Source organism: Agelaius phoeniceus, chromosome 12 (assembly GCF_051311805.1).
Source record: "Agelaius phoeniceus isolate bAgePho1 chromosome 12, bAgePho1.hap1, whole genome shotgun sequence".
Classification (NCBI taxonomy): Eukaryota; Metazoa; Chordata; class Aves; order Passeriformes; family Icteridae; genus Agelaius; species Agelaius phoeniceus.
The window spans coordinates 5,186,383-5,200,498 of NC_135276.1; the positions used below are offsets into that span (position 1 = coordinate 5,186,383).

Sequence of the window (14,116 nt, forward strand, 5' to 3'; positions counted from 1 at the left end):
GTCAGAGAAGGAGTCAGAGCTCTTAATTTCTCGGTCTCAAGGTTGTTTATTGTTCCTTATCTATAAAATTCTTTCTCCTGCCCTGCTGAGGTCTGTTCAACAGGTCAGACAGAGGCACTCTGCCTGCCCCAAGGGCAGGGTTATCTTTTTATACTAAAAACTACCTGTACAATGTTTACAATTACTTTCCAATACCCAGCACCTGTGTTAGACACTGAGCTTCTACTCTAAACCAATCTAAAAGTGCCACCATCACAGCAGAAGATGGAGGCCAAGAAGAAGGAGAAAGGCTGGACATGCCCAGATTCCTCCATCTTGCCCCCTGAACCCCCATTCTAAAAACCCCAAAAATCTATTTTTCACCCCATGATAACTTCACTATCATTCTACTTAAACTTTTGTGGCTTGTAATTCTTCATATACAATTAGTAATTGTTTTTTTCCAAGGGCTCAATCAAAGGCACAGGGGTCTGGGGCTCTGTACCAAGGTCTCTGAGCCCCCTGGGCAGGGATTTGAGCCCTCCAGGGCAGCCAGAGGAATTTCCTGGGTTCTGACACCTTCCCAGCTCTGAAGGGTGATTTCCACAAAGCCTGGCTGTAATTCTGTGGGAATGGCCAGCAAGATGTGAAGCAGCAGCAGCAGCAGCAGCAGCCAGGGCAGGTCCTTCGCAGGCTGAGGATGCTCCTGTGCTGGTCTCACCTCTGAAAATGTCTCCTGTGCAATCCCTGCACTCCAGCAGCACCAGTGGCCCTGAGGAGGTGCAGACTGGCTGCAGCTTCCCCTTGGAAGTGTCCTGGTGTGTCCCTGCCAGTTCCTGGCACATCCAGCAGCAGGGCAGGCAGCCCTGGCAGAGCTCAGTCTGTGCCAAGCCTTGGAGCACTTTGTTCCTGCAAGATCCAGAGTGCAGTGCAAAGGGGCATGATTGCACATCAGAGATAGAGCTTGGCCTTTTTGTTTTAACCTGGGAGAGTTATTCCTATAATGATTAAATTAATTAAGCTTTTATGGCTTGAGCTCTTAAGTTATGAACTTGTTTCCAACCTGCAGCCACATAGATCAGAGGGGTTGAAGTATTCTAGTAACTCTGCAGATCCTATCAGTAATTTTCAAAATTTATTACATTTGGTAAGATTCTATTAAAACCACAGATAAAATCAGTCACATCAATGCCTTTTATACCATCACCTTACTGTTTTCCTGCTGCATTGGAAAAATGGATCATTTTTGTGACAAAATGCAAAGTTGAATTTCTGTGCTCACTGTAAAGATGTTGGCAGGTCTGATGTGTGCTGGATTTTAAATATTTATTGTGCTGCCAGAGCAATTCCAAACCCAAACAGTTTTACAGATAATTATTCCCACTAATTGAATGCAAGGCACCCATTTCTCCTTCAGTGGTACTATGCACACAGGGATCTTCTGCTAAGAACAAAAGTTTACAATCAAACACTAAGGAGAGCCAGAGCAACAAGCTCCCCTCATCTCCTTTACAAACTGGACAACTTCTTTTTCAGATAAAGCTGTTATAAATTGAAGTACTTCTCAGAAATCATTGTACTTTCTATAACATATGTGAGAATGCAGAAAGCAGTTTGGAAAGAGAGAGAAACCTAGAGGGACTGGAAGAGAGCCAAAACGATAAAGAACAATGAGTGGGCTTGCTGGTCTGTTGATCTTGGCTTCTCACCAAGTTTGTTTTTTTTTTTTTTTTTTTGAGCTGATGAATTTTAGGTTTGGGGGTTTTTTTTGTTGTTGTTGTGATGGTTTATTTTTCTTTCTCTGTCTCCCCTACCCCCATCTCTTTTTCCCATCTTAAAAGATGGGAAGGACAAGGACAAGAGAAAGACAGCAAGGGAGTGCAGTAATGTAAAAGGGAGGATAAAAAGGAATGAAAACAGAGGTGTTTATTAGTACAGGAAATTGGTTTACAGCTTCATAAATTTAAAACAGGCCTATCATATTGAACAGATTATGAAGTGTTAGACTGTGCTATTCAAGAAACTGGACAATCTGCTTTGCAATGCAAAACATGCTTATACAAGCAGGGCGTGGATTTAATAGAAAGTTGGGGACTGCTTAAATAAGCTGGACTGACAGAGAAAATCATAGAATGGTTGAGGCTGAAGGGAGCCTCTGGAGCCTCTGGCCTTGCCTGATGCCCCTCAAAGCAGCATCAAGGATACTCAGAGCCTTGTCCAGCCTTGTTTAAAGTCCATGGTGCTGGACAAGATGCATCCAAAGTCACTGATGGCATTGGAAGGCTGATCTCATCTTTGAAAAGGTGTTGCAAGCAGGGACTAGAAAAAGCCATGCTTGTCTTAAAACAGGTGAGAAGGGTTTTAGGGAATGCTGCCCCTAAAGCCTCAGTTCAGTCCTGAGAAAGGCATCCATTTCCAGGCAAAGGAATGTGGCTGGAATCAGTCAGCAGGGATTTCTCAGAGTCACACAGTGCAACCTGTGCAGGTACAGCTCTGCCTGGGGCTCAGGGCAGAGCAGTGGGTTCCTCTGAACCAGCCTTCAACCAGAAATCTCCTTAAGTACCTCTGTACCAGAGGGAGCAGAGGTGAACTGGACAGACAGACACTGCTGGGCTCAAAGGGGCAGTGGTGCCAAGTCCAGACCTCAGTTCCACATGGTGAGTGCTGGAGATTGGGACTGGGGCTGGCACTCTTTCACTGGTTTTAAGAACAACTGGAGCAGTGGCATGGAAATAACCCCAGACATGGAAATAACCCCAGACATGGAAATAACCCCAGACATGGCTGACACCAAACTGGGTGGACCAGGTTACGTGGGACCCTGAGGCAGAGTCATGAGAGGGGACAAAACCCACAAAAATTGAATTGTGGCAGAATTGGTGATACAGACAAGGGGCTGACTCACCAGGAAAGGAATTGCAGCCCTGGTGGCCGTGGCATGGTGGTGGCAGTGCCAGCTGGCAGTGCCTGGAGCACAGGGCTGCTGTGGAGAGCACAGCCAGGGAGGAGCTGATGCTTTTCTGCTGGGCACAAATGAAGCATCACAGCAGAACCCTGTCTGCTCCTGCAGCCCATGGACAAGAGAGGACATTGCAGCAAGTCCAGGAGGAAGCCACAGCGTGGGCTGGGGACTGAGGCACCTGACTGTGGGAACCCAGGACAACCCTCTGGCTGTCCTGGACTGTCAAGACCCTGCCAGGGGGCTCAGAGACCCTGGCACAGAGCCCAGAACACCTGTGGGTTTGATTATGACCCATGGAACAAATTACCAACCTTAGATGAAGACCAGCAAGCCACAACAGTTTAAGTAGAATGATAGTGAAGTTATCACGGGGTGGAAAAGTCTATTTTGGAGTTTCTAGAATGGGGGTTCAGGAGGCAAGATGGAGGGATCTGGGCATGTCCAGCCTTTCTCCTTCTTCTTGGCCTCCATCTTCTGCTGTGATAGTGGCACTTTTAGATTGGTTTAGAGTAGAAGCACACCATCTAACACAGGTGATGGGTATTGGGAAGTAATTGTAAACATTGTACAGGTAGTTTTTAGTATAAAAAGATAACACTGCCTTGGGGGCAGGCAGAGTGCCTGGAACTGTCCTGCTGGATGGACCTGGCAGGGCAGGAGAAAGAATTTTATAGATAAGGAACAATGAACAACCTTGAGACCGAGAAATGAAGAGCTCAACTCATTCCTCAAGTGCCAGGCTGGGAAAAGAGACTTTTAACATTTCTTGGGGTCACTGTGACCACCAAAAGATCCTGAAACCTGACATTTAAGGAGAGGCTGAATCACAAATCCCAGGATGGGTGAGGCTGGAGGGGCTGCTCTGGTGGCACCTCCCTGCTCCAGCAGGGCCATCCCAGAGCCCAGGGCACAGCAGTGTGTCCGTGTGGCTCTGCAATGTCCCCAGGGAGGAGCCTGCACAGCCTCTGTGCACCATCTGCTCAGGGCTGGGCACTGCCCAGGGCAGGAGCTCTGGCCATGGGCAGGGGCAGCTCCTGGGCTCAGGCCCTGCCCGTGGCTCTGGGGCCATGGCTGGGCCTGGAGCAGAGCCTGGGCCCTGCTCTGCCCTCTGCACACAGGGACAGACTGGGGGACACAGGGACAGACAGACAGGGACAGACTGGGGGACACAGGGACAGACAGACAGGGACAGACTGGGCTGGGCTCAGGGACAGACAGACAGGGACAGACTGGGCTGGGCTCAGGCCCTGCCCGTGGCTCTGGGGCCATGGCTGGGCCCGGAGCAGAGCCTGGGCCCTGATCTGCCCTCTGCACAAGATGGACCCATATTCTTCTCCAAATGCATGAGAAGCAGCAAGTCCCAGAGGCATCAGGAGGAATTGCACACAAGGAAAGCTCCCCCAGAGCAGAGGGTTAAAGCAGAGAACAGATTGTGCAGAGGTTGTGGGTTAACTCTCCCTGCTGATACCTGAGTCTGACTGGACAGAGCCCTGAGCCAACATTCAAGCTGACCCTGCTGGAGTTTTGCTCCCTGCTGTGCTGGGTGTCTCTCTTGGCATTTTGGAGACATGACAAATTATGCTTTGAAGGACTTGCCAGCTAAATTCTTCCCCTACAGTTTTGCTGTATTATATATCTAATTTCTATTCATCTATCTTTTGAACTTCATCTTCTTCATCCTTCCAAAATATGGAGGCAATATTAAAGTGTCTCTAAAACCCAATAGATTTAACAAAAGTTATGCTGATTAATAGAGACAATTACTTCTCTATTAAAAAGTTCCAGAAATGAACTAAAATTATATTATTTCAATTCAGTTTTTTAGTTCTTTCACTTAGTACAATGGCTTCTTCTATGACAGGAGCTAAAACAATGAGCAAGGGAGAGAAAGACATATTGCAGAGCACTTCATCAGGGAAATATGTTTGAAGTTCTCTCATTACTTAAGTTTTATAGTCAGTTTATGCCCATGAGTACCTCTACTTTTCTAAAACATGGAGAGCTACACGTGACATCTGATGCTACTAAATGACTATTGCTATGTTTTTGGGTTTTGTAAACAAGATGGATGACTTAATCTCCAAAGGAGACTACTATGGGGTGTCTGCAGACTAAGACTGGAGAAACTGCTTAGAAATGATAATTAGCTGGGTTTTCTCCTCCAAATGAAGGTTTGTTAAGCTCAGGTACTTATCATGCTGACCCTCCCTGCTGTGAAACAGGGAGCTGCTGTTGTCTCCTTGCACAGGTAGAAAACAAGGCAGAGGAGATGGAGCAGCCTCCTCAGTTTGCTGTGTCTTTTCATAGGTTTTTTGCTATACCACAGTCTCAGCCAGAAGGGTAATCCCTATGTCTAGTGCATGAATAATGTACCTTTTAATAACATTATAAAAGTATTAGCGCTGCTTTAATCTTATTTTCACGTCAATCACAACTGGTATTTGGCATGGCAAAACACTCCCTCAAAACATGGTCATAGAAGCTTAACTTTGCAGCACAGTTAAAAAAAAAAACAAACCCAAACCATCAGCTTTAACTTATTATTTAATGGGCAGCTGTCATTGCCCTGTGAGAATCAGAGCCCAGATTGGTATCAACAGGAGGCACCACAAGTTTGCACCTTCCAGGCAGGGAAGTGCCACTGTCCATGGTGAAGTGTCTGCTGCTCAGGTGGGTAAATACAGCACCACTGCCTTCTGCAAGGCAAACCTGGTCGTGTCTACACAGCCTGCTCAGTGCAAATGTCCTCAAATGATAAAATGAAGCACAGGGAACAAAAAATATGCACAAGTTGTTACACAGAGCATGGAAGGGGTGTTTGCTCAGACAGACTCTGAGCACCATCTGGGAGACAAGTGTTTAGTTTTGCAACAGATTGCATAATTTCCATATAGAATCTGGAGAAAAGCTCTAAATGCTTTAATAGATAGCTGATTTAACATGCATTTAATCTTTGTTTTGTGTTGTCTTAAAGGCTATGCATATGTTTTGAATGACAGAAGTAGTCATTAACTTATTACAGTGCTCATCCCTTTGCACAATTCTCTTTCTTTTCTCTGCCCCTCCGTGCATGTGTCTGTGTGCATGCAATATTTCACCTTACACAGTTCCCTTCCCCAGCACATGGTAATTAATCTCAGTAAAAGCCAAGCATCTACTGCATATGCATGCCACTTGATTGATTAGATTAAAAATTTAATGTTACAGTTCATACATTAGCAATATTTCAATATAACATATACCAAGGGCTCTACTATCAATAATAGGAATACTTGAAGAACAACACAAATTAACACCTGAAGCATAAAGAATGACCTTGAGAATGAAATGCTTTATGTAAAACACATTGCTCAGAGTGTATTTAAGCTGAGCACCATGTTTATGTGCTAAAACAGCTGTAGGAAGCACTGCCCCTCAAAACAGGAATATTTCTGACAGAGAATTTCTCACCTGGAGCATTCTGGAAGTGGTACAGTGTTGAAAAACTCTGTATTCATTTCTAGGCTCCTCTTTTGGTGGTATGCACCTAAATACCTCCTCTGCTACATACCACTAAGAATCTATAGATTACAGCTTTTTTCAATTTTCTTCTTGCACAAGCTGATCAAAACAGCACTTTACTAGGACTAGAAGCAGAAAGGAATATAATAAAATGGGTATAAAACAGGCACTCTGCCCAATGTGACATTGTTATGACCAAACGAAATACCAGCCTTCATTTGGATATCTGTTCCTCTGTATCCAAAAGCCAAATTGCATCAAAATCCTTCTGCACTGATTGACTTGTAATGCAATACACAGCAGCATCTTTGAACCTTAAGCAATGATAATGCTTCCAAACCTGCTATAAACTGGGTCAACTGTACAAAGAAATTGTAAAAAATGATGCAGTAATTCAATTTAGCACTGTGTGAAAACTGCACAATAGCAGGATTAAAGGACCTGAAAATGAAGACAAGTGGTTCATTATTAACTCTTTAAATGTTGTTCCCTCTGCTTTTTCTGGAATGTCATTTATTTCTAGCTTAGAATTGTAATTTCTTTGTCATGATACACTGGCTACATTCTATATTGCCTCTCCATATGAGCACATTGAAGCTTCCCCAAAGGCTTAATAAAGTTTATGAAATAAGACAGCATTCACTATTCATTTTATCCACACAGGTAACAAAGTAAATTAGAGAGAGAAAGCATTATACAATCATATAAAAGCTCTGATGTGTATAAAATATAGCCAACTTTAAGAAAAAAACTAAAAAGGAAAAAAAAACCCAGCTGTTGAAATGGCCAAAACAAAAGTAAAATTATAATAATAATTTTTAAAAGACTAATGCTAAAGGTGCAAATGAAAAGTACTTGTATGAAGAGGAGATATCTGTTTGTACCTCATCTAATGCAGTCATTGAAACAACTGGCCTCTTGTGCAACATGGTAATTTTATAGACATAATTTCTTCATGTGATGAATGAGGTATTTTTTTGGTGGTGTTTTTTTTTATTTTTATTTTTTGGGCTTCTGTGTGCTGTGTGTGCATGTGGCTGTGTTTTGGAGCAGCATGTGCAGTGCCACAGCCACTTGTGCAACATGGTAATTTTATAGATATAATTTCTTCATATGATGAATGAGGCATTTTTTGGTGGTGTTTTGTTTTGGTTTTTTTTATTTTTTGGGCTTCTGTGTGCTGTGTGTGCATGTGGCTGTGTTTTGGAGCAGCATGTGCAGTGCCACAGCCATTCTCCCAGCAGGAAACCCAGCCTCTATCCCAGTGTACAACAATAGCACTCCATGCTGACAAGCCCCAGGACCCAGTGTTCAATTCAGAGGCAGCATCAAAACGAGTAACAATCACAGAGAAACCAGCCTGGAATCATTTCAAGAGCTGGACAAAGTCTGAAGGTGAAAATAAATAAATAAAATAAAAATCCTGCTTCAGGGGAGCAATTGTACTTTTGTGTATGAATCTATAAAAAAACTCCTCTGAATTCTTTACTTTGAGAGCTTAGACAGCTTCAATTACATTCAGTCTGGACATCTAAAAATAAGCTGATAATAGACAGAAGTGTAGTCTTACTTCTGCTACAGAAACTTGTCTCTGTTCCAAACTGTTACATGTTTGATAACACGAATTTTTAAACTTATTCTTGGTTGGCAAAGGTTTGATCCAAAATTCTACTTGGCAGTTAAAGTTTTTTGGCTTAAATTGTTGGGTGGTGTGGTCCAAAAGGGATGCTGTGGTTCTGCCAGCTGCCATCCAAACCAAGGGACCTGCTGGAGCTTCATCTCCTGCCCTGCCTGGTGCTTCACCCAGCTGGGTGAAGGGCCCTGGGTGTGGTGTGGGCACAGCCAGGGCTGGGTGACCCTTCTGGAGCCTTGGGTCCCTCTTCTCCAGTGCATTTCTGGCACTTTCCACAACAGGAGCTGTCATTGCTTGGCCATTGTGATAAATAAATTAAAAAAAAAACTGGTGCAGGAGGAAAATCCTAACAATCCAAAATAAACCAGCCAGTGGAGTGATGACCAGCACAGATGTTATTGCTAACCAAGGACTCCCCAGCCCAAATTTAGTGACTCAACTTACAATTTGTTCTTTAATGAATTTCTGGTTTCTTCTCTGCTCCCCTATCTCAATTAGCAGTTGTAATTATCTGGATTACTGCTCCCTTTTGTACTCACAGTTACATGGTCCCAAGGCACAGGAGCTGGAGGGTACATCAGATATTTCTGTATCATTGTGTTTTGCACATCTGGTGGCACACAAATTGTGGCATGAACTCGTTTCAACTTATATTTCATAGAAAAATCTTTGGCCCATGAGCTCCCCTTCAATATTAATGTTGGGGCTGTCATTTATTCAGCATGAGATGAAAGACAGTAGCTGAGCATTTAGAAAAGTATTCAAACAGAGAGAGTTCATGCAGTGCCACAATGGGTACTGTGAGCAGAAAATATTTTAAATATTGTGACAGAACAGTTTGTATTAAGAATGAAGAGAGAGAAAAGGGATACATTCATTTAACTGTGACAATTATCATTAGGCAATTAATGCTTTCTCCATCTGTGGTCCAAACCAGAAGGTCTTTTCCATGAGAAGTGGCCACACATCACGACTGTAGATTTATTTTTATTTCTAGGAACAAGGATGAATGCAGAAATTAACAGCTTCTTTTTTTAAAAAAAGTCTAAATGCTTAATTTGATGACAGAAAATTGACTGAAGGAATAAAGTAAACTTTAAAATCAGAGTGGGAACAATTCATTTCAGTCTAAGCATAATAATAATAATAATTATAACAGTCAATTAAATTAGTGAGATAAATTTATAACTCTTTTCTGCTGCTTGTTTTCTTGGTTTTTGCAGTTTCTCAGCTTGGCTGATGACAATGATTCAATGCTTACATTTGCTTGTAGTCAATCTCATGTTTAAGCTACGGGAATTTGAAGCCAGAGGTTTCATACTCTGGCAGAGTGCTCTGTTTACAGAGGACAAAAATCAATGTTCCCATTCCTCTCAGATTTTTTCAAAAGGTTTTCTTTTTCCTGGTGTCTGGTTTTTGTTTTTTTTTTTTTGCTGCACAACTGCACTTCTGGAACTTCCATAATTTCATAGTGACTTTATGGTAACTTTCAAGGCATATTGAGTCTTGGCTTCACACTCCCAGCATTTTCCTGAGTCTATACAAAATCAGTATGCAGGGTAATTGCATGAAACTTGGATTAGCTAAAGCTTGAGGCACGATGTCTACCAGAGCATCAGATTTCTATCGTGGCCATGCAGCAGGGAGAACTCCCAGATTCCAGGTTCAGAGCATGAAAAGGATGTTGGTGTTGAGCTGGATGCTGCTGCACAGAGCAGTTCTGCACCACGTGAGCACACAGGTGCATGGGGATTCATTTGGAAAGGTAATCCATGGCCTGATCAGCAAAAGATTAAAATATCTGGAGTAAAAGCCAACTAGGGCACAGCAAAATGAGGGATAGAAATTACAGCAACATACTCCTGCTTTTCATCCTTTATTCATTTATTCACTCACTCATCTTGACCATGGTGCTTGTGAAAGCAGAATGCAGTTTGCTTTTATGCATACCTTGCTGTATATAAATGCTTGTTTCTCAGTAGGATTAATATGCATTTCAGGGATAGGATCCAATATCTGCTGAAATCAAAAGAGAAGTTTGTATTGATCTCCAGCTTATTTGAACCAGGTCCAGACCAGGGAAATAAGTGATACGTTCTGTGTTTCTGAGTGAAGGAACAGGCATCAATTAATGGTGCCACAGCTGGCTCCTGGCACTGTCTGTGCAGGGTAATTGCCAGTTGCTTTGGTAGGTTTGAATGAAATTAAGGCCTTTGGGGTGGAAAAGTACGTACAAGCCTTAGATGTTTTATATGAAAAATCTTATTTTTCATAAGGACTGCGACAGCAAAGAACCATGGGGTTAGAAAGTGCCATTTGTGTGCCAGAGCTCCTGCCAAGTCCCTGTGTGTGGGTACCACCAGCACAGGCAGCAGAACAAGGCATTATCTGCATGAGTCCCTTGGCAAAGGCAGAGTTTGTGCAGAAAGGGAGAGCAAGTTTGCTTTCTTGGGGTGAAGCTGGGCTGGACACGAGCACAGGGTAGGGGAGAGATGGCAGCACAGCCCTTCATGTGCAGGGGGGGTAGAGCAGGGGGTGAATAAATGTGGGCTTCTACATGTGTTTGCTAAAACAGATAACCAATTAGAGGAGGCAGAGATTTAAGAGCCAATAAACCCTAAATAGAAGGCAGACCTGTCTGCTGTGATGAGGTAGTCATTTAGGCCCATAACAAGTGTCACTGCAGTAATTAGAATATACTGAGAAATCTGATTGGAATTTCTGCATGATGAGAGCATTGCCAACTGCTTTTGATGCTGGCTGATAGCACCAGTAACAGGCTGGCAACACCTGTTCCCAATTCTTTCCCAGCAAAAGGGGAAGATGCTTTTGAGTGGGTTTATCCTTTAGCATCTCCCCTTTCATTTCCAGCCTCTTAGATCCTTTGTAAACAAATAAACAGCAGTGATATTTTAAAGGGTTAGTTGTGCCAGATATTGCTCAAGCTCAGTTAAGAAGAGGTGCCATATATATATATTTATTTATATATATGTATATATAGCATTCTTCATCTCCATATTACATTTGCTGTCAAGGTTTGGATTCACTTTGCAAGTTTTCAAAATGGTACTGCTTTATTCTGATGTTTTTCATAAGCACTGGCAAAGGGTTTTGCTGTCCTCTCTCTGGAGTTTCAGCTTGCTTGAAACAAAAAAAAAGATTATTTGTTGTAGATCAATACTCCCTTAAGATGTGAACTCAGCAGCTCTTACATGTGAAGCAAGATTTGGCCTGGCCAGGACTCTGATGTTGGATCTCGAGGACTGCAGAAACTGTGATGAAGAATCAATACCCAGAACAATCTCTCCCAGCCCTGTGCAGCCTCTCACCATCTGCTTTTGTCTTGCTGTAACTGGAGGTAGTTTTCTGCAAATGACATGCAAAATGAAGGGATGCAGGAAATTCCCATGGAAATTCACTCAGTGCTGGACAGGATTGTGAGTTTGCTCCCAGGGGTGGGGTTTGGCTGTCAGCAATGCTATTCTTCTGTCCTAAATTGCTGTTGGGGGGAGCACTCCCAGACTCACCCCTCTCAGCTGGGATGTGCTGCTCCCTTCTGCTGTTTCAGCAGAAGCTGTGTCACCCTAGGTGTGCCTGAGTTATAGGTTGGATAAAGTGAACAATCTTGTACAGCATTTCAGGGTGAAATGAGCGGTTTCAAGCCCTGCAAATGTGTGCACAGTATTTTGCTCTCCTAAAAAAATTGTATCTGTTCCTGGATGTGAACAAGCTGAGCTTTCTTGTGCCTTTTTGATATCCTTGCAAGAAAATGAGTCAGGATTATGCTGCTGGACATGCACAGCCAGCTTTCTGTCCCCCAGGGCATGAGGGACTCTAAATATATGCATTGATATGTGCTTAGAGATGGGGCTATTTTTGTACCATCTCAAATGGAACTGCTCTCAGCTGTTCAGCCAGGCTGGAGATCCAGGGCAAGCTGAACATCTCTGCAGCCAAATGCTGGGGGTGAGTATTTATAAGGCAAGCAGGAATCCTGTTGTGTTTATTAATGATCTGAGATGCACAGAAAGTCTGCAAATGGCTGGATATTCATAAAGCAGAGGAGAAGTTCAGATGCTGCATGCTGGGATGTTACAGTTCTGCTCCTGTGAGGACCTTCTGCCTTAGTGTGGTGAATGACCTTCTCATTTATGGAATCCCTCTCTGTTCTTCTCTCCAAGCTATTGTTCTTCTGTGTTAATTAAAACCCAGACAATTAAGTACACAAATGGGCACTCAGGCTGCTGTGCACACCCAGCTGAAAGCAGGGCCAAATGACCAGAAACAAGTTAGTGGACACATGAGCTTTGTCACTGCAATAGAACGACTGGGTATGAAACTCGTGAGTGGGAAGGAAAGTGACATTTAAATTATGCTGCTGTTCCTCCTACAAGCTTTTGACAGGGTATTTTCAGAAAGGAAACTAAATGCACTTAAATGCAACGCTTGAAAATAATAACTTAGTGTGTTTGAGTCTTAAATGAAAAGTGAACCCTGTGAGTCTCCACGATTCCACTGTGACTTTGACATGGAAAGTCAACACTACTTGACAAACACAACAACTCCTCAGATCTTCAGTGCACTAACTTGTATTCTTAAATGCTGGCCTTGTGCCATTTCTGTTGAACCCACACAAAAGAATTAGTCATGAGCAGAGTGGAACAGCTGGCAAAAAAAAAAAGAAAAAAACTCTAAAACTAAGAAAAAAAGCATGAGCAGCTTACTTCATTGTCATGGGTAAAAGACAGAAATGAATCACAGGCAAGAGCAGAACTACCAGGGGAAAAAACAACCTGAAATAAAGGTGATTCAAATGTAATGTCAGGGTCTCTCAAGGAAGTGATCCACGGATGGACAGAGAAGTGGAGAAGAAATGGCTCCAGACAGGTAAAGGCTAATTTCTGATCTTGGAAAGAAAGCTTTATCCTTCTTGTCTCAGGCCCCAGATTTAAAAGGGTATTTATCCATGGGGTTAACTTCATCTGCTCCACTAACTGCACTCCAGTGAGAGATAAGGAGATAATTAAAATTACCACCATGCTTAATCAACTTGCCAGCATAGGGATACTCTCTTGAATTGGGACACAATTAAATTAAGCTTAGCTTCTTCCAAATATATGCAAGAAGTAGACATCTGGCAAAGTCTAGCTGCAAATGCACAGAGCTGCATTATGACACTCTCCAAGGATAAAGGAAATGGAAAGTGAAAGGATTGGGAGAGCAAGAGTCCTGCCAACTCCTTTAGTCTTCATCTTGCAATGCAGCCTATCAGTCCCACAAAAAAATATTAGTGATTTCACTAATTTATTGGTAAATCAGTTACCTGGTGATTTCACTTGTTTGCCCATAGATGCATAAATACATATGAAAATGCATGCATGTATGCTAATGCAGGTTATTTTACAATATTTCCATAAGCATCTCTAACAGTTGTGTTTCACAACAATTTATAACTGCAATTAAAAGGTCAGGAAATGGTATTAAAGGAAGCAGATTAATTGAGCTAATCAGAGACAAGATCAAGGCCCTGCTGGCCTTGAAATCTATAGCTCCATGAAAGGGAGTCTGTGAATATTTGCTGAATCTAAGGATATTAATAATCAGCTGTTACAGTTCTGTCCGTCTACAAGGACATCAGGGACTTCATTTTCACAATATGCCCAGAAGGTAAATAGCAGAATCTCTATTCATTCTGCTGAATCAGAAAGCTGAGTAGACCTGCTGAAGCCCCAATGGAGCTAGTCATAGCCAGAGTTTATGTTGCAAATTCCTGAACCCCCAATAAAGAAAAAAAAAAGACAATTCAGGTTGGGGCTGGTAAACTCATGTGACAGCCAGTGATGCTCTCACTCTCTGAAAAACCAGAAAAAAACCCAAACAAGGACCTATTGAGCACTTTTTAAAATGATGTTTACCTTGAACAGCCATCAGCCCACTCCTTTCACTTAACTATGTGAAGAAAGATAATAATACTCTTTTTCTTCTGCCCAGACTGTAGGAATAGTAAGTTCATTCACTGTTTTCTGCTTTTCTGTGTTCTC

General features: G+C 42.7%; 1 protein-coding gene across 11 annotated transcripts in view; it reads left to right on the forward strand.

Moving 5' to 3' along the window:
- LOC143695114 (uncharacterized) overlaps nucleotides 1-14,116 on the forward strand; it is a 235,485-nt gene that overhangs the window by 148,612 nt on the left and 72,757 nt on the right. The window contains exon 1 of one of the 11 annotated variants that reach the window (XM_077185128.1): nucleotides 12,842-12,962. The exons of the other annotated variants lie outside the window; for them this stretch is intronic. Coding sequence (XP_077041243.1) covers nucleotides 12,926-12,962 — 37 coding nt within the window. The 5' untranslated portion in view covers nucleotides 12,842-12,925. Of the gene's footprint in view, nucleotides 1-12,841; nucleotides 12,963-14,116 lie in introns of those variants that run through there. 11 annotated transcript variants of the gene reach the window in all.